Below are 12,209 nucleotides of genomic sequence, written 5' to 3'. Positions count from 1 at the left end.
TGATACATTTAGGCACCACAATAGTATAAATGTAATATAAATGTAGAAAATAGGAGAAATTAGCATGTACAATTAAATATTCAATATTGGTAATCCAATATCAGTATTGATTAGGGCTGCCCCCTAATAGTCAACTAAACGTTAGTCGACAAGAAGAGGCTTAGTAGTTAATATAAACCCCCCTTAATATAAACGTGCAATTAGTCTACTAATGGCTTAAATGAATGACTACTAGTCGCCTAGAATAATCTTTAGTCAGGGGCAGCCCTAGTATATAAATAAAAAATTCCTATTAAATCTCTACATAAAAAAAGAAAAGACTCACTGTATATCAATAAATTATACAGTATATCAGATTTATTGCTTTGAGCCTGTGTGTGTGTGTGTGTGCAACATGAACAGAAATAGAGAGGAGAGTAGAGTAGAGTGAGAGAAAGAAAGCAATTTGAGAAAAGCGTATGATTGACTGATGGGAGAAAAAGTGCCATGTGCAAAGCAAGTCTCGCAGAAGTATTGATCAATATTCTCATCCCGTTGCTCATAAACTACAGCTTGGACAGTATGCTCCAATCATGGCTCTCCCTGCCGGAGCTGACAGCTAGAACGGCGCTTTTATTGTGAGCCGAGTCAGCTTTATCTGTGTCTTGGGGAAATTTAAAACTAGTGCCAGTGTTTGAACGTCACCCATAAAACAGACCTCTTCGATTCAGCGCTGTGGTGTCACTCGAAGAATATTGGCATTTCAACAGGCCAACCTTACAATAAAACTGAACGAGAGGACAATTGAGATCTAATGATTACTGCCAATAAGGAGTGTGCACATCGATGGGAACTTCTTTTACAGCTTTTTGTGCTGAAATGTCAAATGGCGTTTAACATACCTGCTGAAATGAGGACTAAGATAAGCCACTACTCCAAATAAGCTCTGGTTCTGTTGAATGATAAATCCACAGCAACAGAAATGTCTGTATTGCTTGGCTGGTTTGGCAAGAAATTGACTGCATGACTATTCTTTTAGCACTGAGAAGAAGAGGAAAGTGAAATGGACATTTAAAAAAGATTCATAAACTGCTTTTCTCTGTCTTACAGAAAAAAGAAAACCACTAGAATTAATTTGTTACCATATCTCCAGGCGCCCTCTAACTCCTGACTGAAGCTCAGAAACGCTTTAAAGAAAGACCTTTTTTCCACCTTCTCATTAAAAACTCACACATTTCTTCCGTTGCATCATCCATACGAGACGGTCGTGAGCGTGTGGTATGTGCTGACTTGGCACACGAAAGGCTTTGTGTTGTTTTAGTGTCTCTTTAGAGCGGTTTCATTTCCAACTCAAAGGAGCTCAGGCCCAAATCTCATCAGTAATGGAAATGTGGTGTATGTTGATACAGAAAGCCCACGGGAGAGCCTGCGAACCACATCTTTGACTTTGCTTTCGGCAATTAGACGGCATGAGAAATGGTAAATGCGGATGTTTTGCGTGATAATGTAGTTGGCCACCAAGTCTGCACCACAAAAAAAAAAAAACCTTACCGAATTGATTTATGCGATGTTTGGAAAAACATACCCCAAGAAGCAATAAAGCACCATGCCTAATAGACCTTTAAACAAGTCCTTGAGTAAACCAAGGAAAAAAGGATTGAAAGAGTGGCTAAAATGGCATCTATAATCTATGTGCCAATTGTTCTAACGGGGTTAATATTGCTTAAGTCAGTCTTTTCCTCTCACAGACCCTGGCCGAGGAACAGCCACCAAGTCTCAATAAAGATTTCTCAGAGTCTCCATTTGCTTGTGACTCACTGATTGATACTATAGTAGTTTAGTATTTTTATGCATTTTAAGTTATCATAGGTGAGGTACAAAAGGTAGGCAATTTAATTATGCTGCCTTCTAAGATATCTTCTGTTGGCCAAATTCACATGTACTGTATACATCACAAGTAACACCAGAATAGATGAGAAACGCCATATTGATATTACATTCTTGTTTTTAGATTTATTTATTTATTACTATTTATTTGTTTGTTAAGCACTGAGAGAAATGTCATCTAATTTCATCTAATGACAATAAAGAATTCTATTCTATTCTATTCCATTCCATTCTATTCTATTCTATTCCATTCCATTCCATTCCAAGTATTCAAATAGAAGGAAAGCCCAGAATGCATTGTGCTGACCTCAGTGAAAACAAAAAAACACATCATAGATGGCAGATGAGGTGAAAGAAATGATTATAAATAAACATATTTCATTCAATATAAAAATAGTTATAGTATAATAGTATATAGTATAATAGTGTAATAACAGAAAATTATAATTTTACTCTATATTTGTGTGTGCTGTACACCGTTCAAAGGTTTTGGGTCAAGTTTTTTTTTTAAAGACATACATTTATTCAGCAAGGATGCGTTAAATTGATTAAAAAGTGACAGTAAAGACATTTATAATGTTACAAAAAATATTTCTATTTCAAATAAATGCTGTTCTTTTGAACTTTCTTTTCATCAAAAAATCTATCTATCTCTCTATCTCTCTATCTATCTATCTATCTATCTATCTATCTATCTATCTATCTATCTATCTATCTATCTATCTATCTATCTATCTATCTATCTATCTATCTATCTATCTATCTATCTTATTTATCAATTTTTTTTGCTTATTAGGGAATTGTGACATTATATTAGCAACATTTTATACCATTCCAAATCAGTCACTTCATCTAGGTAGTAGACAGCAAGGCAGCTCACTAGGGTTTAGAACAGAGCTTATGTAAATGAAGAAATAAATGAGAGGTTTCTTGGAAAAGAACTCTCTGGCGTATGAGGCAAGACCCAACTATTTCATCGCAACCTTATTCAAAATGCCTCATCACAGCTGGTTCTGCTCACATAAACAGATGCATGCTGCATTTATGCTGATACTTGGAGACATAAGTGGATTCAGTCTGTAAAAGTAAGTCACTTAGCAAATTTTGTACCATTGTGGTTATTTTAGATTCTTTCAGACTTGAATTCCAGAACACATCTACTGCATAAGTACATACATGAGTTCCAGTAAATTCATGATGCATAAAAATGCAAATGGTGAATGGTGTGCACTATAATATTAGTGCTATTATAATGCTATCAAACTCCTTTTGTAAACAATTGAATGCATGTATCTTGAAAGGTGTGTTTGGAAACAGCTGGATACAGAAGTGATCCCCTCACCTGCACCTGTGTTGATGTTCCTCATGCTCTCCTTTGCACTGACTCTGTTGTTGGGAGGATAATCTGGCACCGGGGCCTCATAGCGCCTATCTGGGACGCGTGGGCTGGTCTTACTGGGGTAGGATCTAGGTCACAACAGGGAAAACAAGGATGATTAAAGTGTTTGAAATCAACTAAATATGACTTCATTTTTGTGTTTTACTAGAAATAGTCATCTTCATTATTTAACTTTAGTTATCAAATCATATTCAAATGTATGATGGCAGCCCAATAAACAAATTTATAGATTGCTTTCAGTCACATACCCGGGTGAGATGCCAAACCTGCTCTATTATTATTGTGCATTTAAACCCCGCAATTAATGTAATGTAATCTACTTAACTGTTGATGACTGATGTCCTAATGGACATTTATGTTGATGGAACTGTGGTACACATGCTTTGGGTCATGATGGGTGATGCTCTTTCTCACCCCACTGATGAATGCTGCTCATCAATGGCATCCACAGCACTCTCTACAGAGTTCAGCAGAGACTGGATCTGATTGGCTGATTCCTTCAACAGGAAGCGGGTCACAAACTGCTCAACATTAGTTCCACGTTCATACACCTGCAGTGAGTGAGGGAGAAAGAGACAGAAAGAGGAGATTGAAGGAGGGAAGACAGATAAGAGCACATCAGCACTTTTCCGACGATCTTAAGCATGTATATTTGATGAAGTCCTGTTTAAGAAACTCTAGCAAACTTTGCTCCAGCTTTAAGCAAAACGCGATCCAGAGGTCTCAGGGAAAGAACAGAAGTGGAACGAGTTTAAAGAAAGGAGTTCAACAAGATGCTGCTCATGTGGGTGAAAGCTTAGGGCAAGTTAAGTTCTGAAAGCTCGTAATGGTGTTGGACATTAGAGGAGCCAACACTCATTGATCCAGTGACATTTTGACCGCCTCCCCAAACACTCAGGGTCTGTTTTACACCACAGAGGCATAATGTTTCACAAAGGTGTTGTATTGGAAGTAACAGACTTTGAAAGTGTTAAAGACTTTGGCCCCGAAGCTGCTTTAGTGCTGAACTTTAAGCTTTATAATTGTACATATAAACACATGGATTCTGTCAAACACTCCCAAGAGCCATTGTGGACTCTTAGTTTAGAGTTTTATGACCTTTTAACCACACTTTTTTTTTGCAATTTCCTCATATATTCTTGATCGTTGTCCTATATTGTCTATATGGCAACAAAAAAAAAAAAACTTCTTGTGTAGCAGCCAAGCCATAGACATTGTAAAAAGTGAGTTAACATCTAATCTCTGGCTTGCTCAGTCATTGTCCATTGGCACTGAGATTTTGCTCTGATTTGCAGAAAGATTGTCACGGTCAGCGTTTTAACCAAACCTGGCCTTCACGGATCGCAAATGAATATCTAAATGGGGAGGCAGCATTGGCAAGGAAGTCAAATTGGACTGCAGTGCTGGCCTCTGTAAGGTCTCTCATAACTTATGCTGCATTGCCATGCAGACTTAGGATGACTGTGTATAAAAAGACCATAACAGAAGGATTAATAAAGGAGACTGGGAGCACTGACAGCCTGGACATGGAGGGGTTTGCAATACAGATGTTGTCCTATTCACAACATGACCATGTGTAGCCGCCACAGTGGACTACTGCGTCTAATGAGGCAGAGGCAGAAACGTAGGAGGCTGGTATGAGCGGCTTTATTCCATTCCAACATGTCTCCGTTATATTGTCATTTTCTGCTCGTACGACTTTCAGCATTTCTATATAACAACGTCTGACGTTTTACGTGGCATGAGAGAGTGACATAAACCAGTGCGCGAAATCGATCAGAGCAGTCAGACTGAAACGGATTTGCAGGAATGCGATTTGAAAAGTATTTCAAATCACATATGAATGTGATTTTATTTATATTTTTTGTCATTCACACATGCTTAAATCTGATCGGATTTCAATCGGATATGCACAAAAATCGGATTTGGACTGACAGTCTGAACGAGGCCTTAGCTTTTAAAATGACTGATTTAATTTTTTTGCGTTTTAGTTTTAATTGAAGTAAAACAGTATAGAATTTTAATATATAGGTTATTAACAATTATTCATTTAACATTGTGCATAGTACCGTTTCAAGGTGAAACTGCATTAAAAAAGACTTCCTCTGGCCCTGTTTGTGTGGTGAAAAATAAAGATTCTTTTCTAAATGGAGGATGGATGCTAGTGTTTGTCATGCTCACCTGCCTGAACGAGGAGCCACCAGGTGATGACGGTGGCGGTTGGGAAGGCTCAGAATGATTTATTCTAACGGTATGCCAGGTCAGTGGTTCTGCAGTGCGTTTTAGTGCCAGCAAGGGCCTTAACACAGACCAGCAAGCGCGGAGGCAGGGCTTACTGTCCATGCCAAAATAAACATGATTTCTCAAAATAACTTGCAAAACAAATAACTTTTCAAATCCAGAAAATTGCATCAACCAAATGACAGCAATGATGCCGTTAGACGTAAATCAAGAAGTAAAACAAATAACCTGAAGATCAAAACTCTATATAACCGTGGCAGGCCTTTAATGAGCTGTAAATGTGTTTGAACTCTCAGGACAACAACAATGCTTGGAGCAAACTAATGATTTGGTGCCCAGACTGCATGAGTGCATAAGGATATGGGTTGTCATGAAATATTCATTCTTCTCTATTATGGCTCAGGCAACACATATACCCGAACACAAATGTACAAATGGTCTGTCACCCTTCTGTAAAATATGCTGTAGGCACTTCTGAAAGTATGACTGATAAGGTGAATTACTGAATAACAATGAGTGACATTCTGGACTAAAGCATCCTGAGACACCTGCGCTCGAGCCAAAACCTAAATATTCGAAAAGAGCATTATATGTGATGCACAAATACAGGTTTTCCACTAAATAAACAATGTCACATACAAGATGAATACCATCAGGGGCTGAGGGGGAGGTTGTGAGGAATTGTGATCTTATAGTTGGAGATTTTCCAGATTGTAGATTGTATGTCACCTTTGGTAACATTTTTTTTTATAAAATGGAATCCTGACAGCTAATATTTTTTGTCCTTTGCAGAGTGAGCATTAAATATTATAAGCATGGCAAATGCAGACAAGTGCTTACTTACGCAATATTTCAAAGTTCAAAGTAAAACAGGGTATTAAGAAATCCTCATATCAAGTTTAATAACCAAAGCTGGTCATTTTAAACAGCCATCGGCAAATGAACCCCAGAATAAAATGGCATATTATAGTGGGACATGTAATTTGACTGATTTGTCCTAGCCTCTTTAAACGCAATTTTGCATATCACAAAATGTTGTTGCTAAGAAACATATTGACTGCTGTTGCTAGGATACGATTAATTGGCTCATGTCTGAACAGAGAATGTCCTGTGTTTTTGTCTTAAAATAGATGAAAGCTTACAGTTATACTAACATATTTACAAAAAAAAGTCACACCCTTCTATTTGTTGACGAGGCTAACTAATAAAGATACACAGATACTGTGCCAGATAATTATACAAGATATATGCATCTGCTTGTCTCCATTATATTATCCAATACAATAAATTGCTATTTATCTAATTGTTATTGTCTTTTTTTTTTTTATTATTTATGAGCACCCCCTTAACACAGTAATTACTAGGCTGGTCGAAACCATCTTAGGTTGACAGACACCCTATTTTTCTTTTCTTTTGACATGCTGAAGAGCTACTCAAGGGACTTTTGTTATATTATATTGTAAATATACTAAAAAATAAATGTATAATATTAAATATAGTATTACATTAAGTATATGAATATGTAGTGCTGCAGAGCAACTCTTTCCCTTCCACTCTAAATGACATTTTCTTTTAAATACAGTATATTACAAATATATATTTATAACAAATATAATATATTCAATTTGTCATACTGAAGAGTTGAATTAAACTTTATTCACAAATTATGTGTGATTTTTTAATATTATGGAGGGGCATGGTCAAGTTTCTGTGTGTACTTTGAGATTAAATTCTGTGATCGAACCTGGTTAGGGTAAGGGTTTCACAGTCATTCGTAAGTTCTTACTCAAATTGGAACATATAGTCCACACTAGAGGCTTAGTAACCACGAGCTAGTTTGTAACTAACTACTTTATTTGGTTGCACCATTTGTTCTTAAGGCAGAACGTAGCTAGTAGGTAGTAAGCTCTCTGTAAAGTCACGCGTAGTCGCATATGACATCTACCAATGAACCAATAGCAGCATTCAAATATATGAGCAGAAGTTGTTTAAATGCTGTAAGCTTCAGTTTATTCTTCATTCTTTTGCCTCACGTTACTAACAGTAAAAATAAGTTTTCATTAAATATAACAACCAATTATTCAATCATGAATAACAGGTATTTTTAAATGTAAATAACATCTGAAACCATAAGAAATTACATTTATTTATTATGACTGATTTTTTCTGACATGCACAACATGGAGCGATGCTGTTTAGGACAGGTTCGTGTTGAAGAGCCGCTAACAAAGTAATTTATTTACATAATGTTCTCTCTCTTAAAATGTATGCGAGTGTAAATGTCAGCATTATCATATATGTCTAAAGAAGTGAAGTCTGTCAGGTAAAACAAGAGCTTATCAGGGGCTTTTCCACCGGAGGAACCTTTTCATAGCTTCTATTACTAATGGCAGAAGTATATGCTTCTTGGCGCGGAACTGGGAACGATTTTAGTTCTAGGAACGCTTTTTTTGGGGGAACTAAATTAACTCCTACTTCAGAGTAGGGTCTAACCCAGCACAATAGGAACTACCAGTGACTTAAGTGTATGTTGATTGGCTGAACGCATGCAAAACACTGGCACCTGCCATTTTAAAAAAGCTGTGTAAACACAGTTTATAGCCTACATATTTACTCCACGAACATGGAAAGCAGCAATAGATGGACCGACACCGAAGTCCAGGCACTTCCATATCCAACGTGACTTTGAAGGGACCAAACGAAATATGATTTCCTATGTACCCGTATTTCTGCTCAGCTATAGCGACTTTTTCGTATACCGTAATGAAGACGGAGAATGGGAGCGCTGTGTGCTCAGGCTCTGAGCCGTTCTCAGCGTTGTCAAAATAAAAGTCAGCCACGCCATCAAAATTAAAGTCCAGCACAACAACCAGAGCCACTTCAACCTATAACTGAGCTCCTACTCAGTGTGAAAGCCCCAATTGATGCAGTTCAGTCAGTCTGCTATTTTATTCCAATCGTTACTCCAGAATATTTCGTTTATACATAGAGTCACACTCCAACTAAGTTTAATGGTGCAACACAAAAATATTTAGCAGCATGTAAGTTGTAAACTGTGCCCATTTACGTCAAAACAGGCCAAGGTGTTACTTACGCACATCCGGTGCAACCGGTCCCTGATCATCATCTACTCTCTGCTGCTGCTGGTTCTTCTTCAAATGCTAAATGAAAAGAGGGTTAAACAGTTCTCTAGAATAAAGGGTAAACAACTCGAAAAGAACATCCCTTCCAAAATTACAGGGCACAACAGAGACAAGCAAAGGTTTTCTCTCACCTACATTCTAAACCTGGGCTCAACCTAGTTAGACAAAGCTTCCGAGAATTGAGAGAAGAGATTCAATCACAATCGCATTAGCCAAGCCTGAAAACAGAAGTCATGGCATAATGCAGTTATTCAGCCAGGGACACATCCATTCACAGACCCGAATCACAGTTGCTGAGACTTTACAAAACCAGGATTAAATCCCAGTCTGGTAGAAAATGAAGAGATGAGAACACAGACCTCCTATTGTAGAAGGATGATTGAGCTGTGCCTCCATTATTGTCTGAGAGTGTGTGGGAAATGGGTTGTCTAATGCTACAAGATAAAGATGTACACTTTGATTTCTGCTGGTCACTGTAGGTGTCTTGAGTATTTTTCAGTGTGCTGCTAAAGGTTTATCTAACTTTGGGCATCACAGTTTCAGGAACCCAAGCCTTTTTGGGAGGCTTTCATCTGTTCCAGTTACTGCATTTTCACTTTCATCTCCCCCAGAGAGAACAGTTTAACCCAGAGTCCTTTGACAGACTAGAGTTAGGATTTTATCCTTTAAGAACATATAGAGTGTGACAGTGCAGCTTTGAAAGGCAGAGCATTTTAAGAGACGCATAGTCACGCAATCAGCTATTTCTTGTTCCTTTGACCCTTCTGCAGTGCAATCTGACAGAGAAAGGTTGGAAGTACATTTATAGTTTTCGAGATTGTTCTTCCTTGTATTCAACAAAGCAAAACATATTCCTGTGAGAAAAACGCATTTCAGCTACACAACGGCTTTCTTTTAAGCCTATGCAAGGCAGCGATAAAAGTGAGCAACTCTCTTTTCCAACTTGCTTGGCTGAATTATGGATCAAAATTAATACATCGGTGTTTGTAGGAACTGTTAGTGACTTGAATTCTGTCGATTTAGTCATTCTGGCAAGAAGCACAAACAGCAAAGATCGCTTGGTAATAAAAGGAACATAAGCTGAATTTGCAGAGGCACTCAACAAATAATCTTTTCATCGCCAAATCTCCATATCCCCATGTGAAAGAATTTACGTAAGAGAAAACACCATTTCACAGAACCTTATTCACAAACATTATTAGATTGGATCACTTACTACATGTCAATTAAATCCTCTGTGGGTTTGACCTTTATTGGTTTGACATTTAGATTCCTGAGGGCATCTCTAGGGGATAGATTTCATGGCAGGCTTATATGGGAACTTGTATAAATAAGTTAATTCTAGCTTACCTCAGAGAGTGCACAACAACATAAAACAACAACCAGTGAACTTGAAAGTGCAAATCTTTATTCACACCCCACAGGCAGTGGGAGGCATCTGAGAACAATGTTATTCTCGAGCTGCAGCCACCACCAGCAAACATGAACAGGGCTTCTAATTATAACCGCCTCTTGCAGAGTTTCCCAGGCAATTCTAATCAGGCGGATTGATGTTGGAGAATTATCATCACAAAAACAGGACTCGGTGTAACAGCGACAGCCTTCTCTTTCGACAATGAAGAAACACAGGTCCACCGATCTGTGTCACGGTGGGAGCGTTTTGTAACCGCATTGATTGAGACAGTAGTCAGGAAATCTAGCGCTCCAGCTGTGTTTCAATTGTGCCCACCTCTATAAGCCATAATGGTGATGAGGCAAGTATTTACCATCAGTCTCTCTTTCAGCCATCATCTTCTTTTTTCCACACAATTCATGAGATTAAATGACACTATGCTACTTTCAATGAAAGAATGGTTGACCTTATCTGTCGAAATATACCATGTCGCTCCCAACTTGCATGACTTTCTTCCGCGGAACACAAAAGGAGTAATTTAGGAGATGCTGTCGCTCTTTTCATTGCAACAACCAAAAAATAGTAGTCCATATGACTTTGTTTCAAGTCTTCTATTGTCATATAATGCTCTGTGAGGGAGAGAAGCAATTTTAAGTCGGTATATTCACAAATCATCTTATCTAGAATTAAAATTACAACAGATGTCAGCATTTTTTGTGAATAAAGTCTGTTCCTTACACAAAGCTATTCAATTGTTTTTTTCATATTTGAAATATTGCGCACAAGTCATATGGCAACCTTTTTGAAGCTTGAAAGCTCCAGTATATTCATAAAAATTTCAATGAAAGAGAGAAAGTAATGCAAGTTTGAACACCATGAGGGTGAGCAAATAATGACAGAAGTTTTATTTTTGGATTAATTATTCATTTAACTTCAAAGTGGAATAAATCAGAGGAGGAAGGACTACTCATTGAGATCGTTCTTCACACAGGCAGTGAATTTCACCAGCAATGACGCTTAATGAAAAGCTGTGTAAGATTCGGGCTATAGAGTTCACGATTCTCCAGCCAACGCAATCAGCCATAAAACGCAGTCAGAGACAAACTGCTATGGTTGTGGATTGCAGTTCATAAAATGCAGCTGCAGAGAGATTTATAGAAGAAGCTTCAGAAGTTTAATGAACGAGTGAAGGCAAGCGCTGTGGCAGCACTTAGCTCTCACTGAGCAGGCGCAGGGTCCACCGTTGCGCTGGAGCGTATGAGCACAGCCTGCTATTCACACACTAGCAGTGGAGAGATGAGTCTCAGGACACTAATAAATGGCAGAGGTGAGATCTAGCAAAATGCCTGGAGCTTCACATGCTTTTGAAATGACCACTTCACACCACAGATACAGGAAAGGGTTCAAGATGGAAATAGTGGAACATATTGGAAGCACGGCAAAAATCAGTGCTACCGTTTAAATCAGTGATGCACCTAAATGAAAATTCTTGGATGGAACCGAAAAGCAAAATTGAGGGTACACGAAGCTGGAAACCAAGTTCCTGATTTTTTATTTGCTAGTTTCATTGCATACATTATTATAATCATGTCATAATATTGTTATAATATATTCTGCTGTGCTTTTCTCATATCGTGCGAGTAGAGGTGCATCTGCCAGGGTTAAAATGAAAGTGTCAGACCACATGCCAACAGTCAGTGATTTAATATTCATTAAACTGATTGCTTATTGAATGATTGCAAACAAAACAATAAAAACAAGTTATCATCAGCATTGTACAATACTGTTCAAAAGTTTGGGGTTGGTAATATAGTAAAAAACATTACCATTAATATTGTGGATTATTATTACAACTTAAAATAATTCTATCATTATTTATTTATTTATTCCTGTGATGACAAAGCTGAATTTTCAACATCATTACTTCAGTCTTCAGTGTCGCATGATCCTTCAGAAATCATTAAAATATTATCACTGTTGAAAACAGTTGTGATTCTTAATAACTTTGTGATACATGACACATTTCTCAGGATTCTTCGATGAATAGAAAGTTCAAAAGAACAGTATTTATTTGAAATTGAAATATTTTGTAACAATGTAGATAAGTGTCTTTACTGTCACTTTTGATCAATTTAATACATCCTTTTCTTGCTGAAAAACAACAACA

The 12,209-nt window shown here is 37.5% G+C and overlaps 1 protein-coding gene across 4 annotated transcripts in view; it reads right to left on the bottom strand.

Annotated features, from left to right (window-relative positions):
* The window catches only part of necab2 (N-terminal EF-hand calcium binding protein 2), a 90,193-nt gene that overhangs the window by 22,743 nt on the left and 55,241 nt on the right, over positions 1–12,209 (bottom strand). For 2 of the 4 annotated variants that reach the window (XM_084410042.1, XM_084410040.1), the window contains exons 6-7: positions 3,680–3,816; positions 3,209–3,333 (exon numbers count right to left, since the gene is read on the bottom strand). In XM_084410042.1, the coding sequence (XP_084266168.1) occupies positions 3,209–3,333; positions 3,680–3,816 (262 nt within the window). The remainder of the gene's footprint in view (positions 1–3,208; positions 3,334–3,679; positions 3,817–12,209) is intronic. The other 2 variants (XM_084410043.1, XM_084410041.1) reach the window with 1 other exon arrangement.

The sequence above is a fragment of the Rutilus rutilus genome (genome assembly GCF_951802725.1).
Source record: "Rutilus rutilus genome assembly, chromosome: 5".
NCBI classification, from domain to species: Eukaryota; Metazoa; Chordata; class Actinopteri; order Cypriniformes; family Leuciscidae; genus Rutilus; species Rutilus rutilus.
The sequence above is the reverse complement of the archived record's forward strand: the minus strand, read 5'-3'. Positions and strand labels throughout refer to the sequence as shown.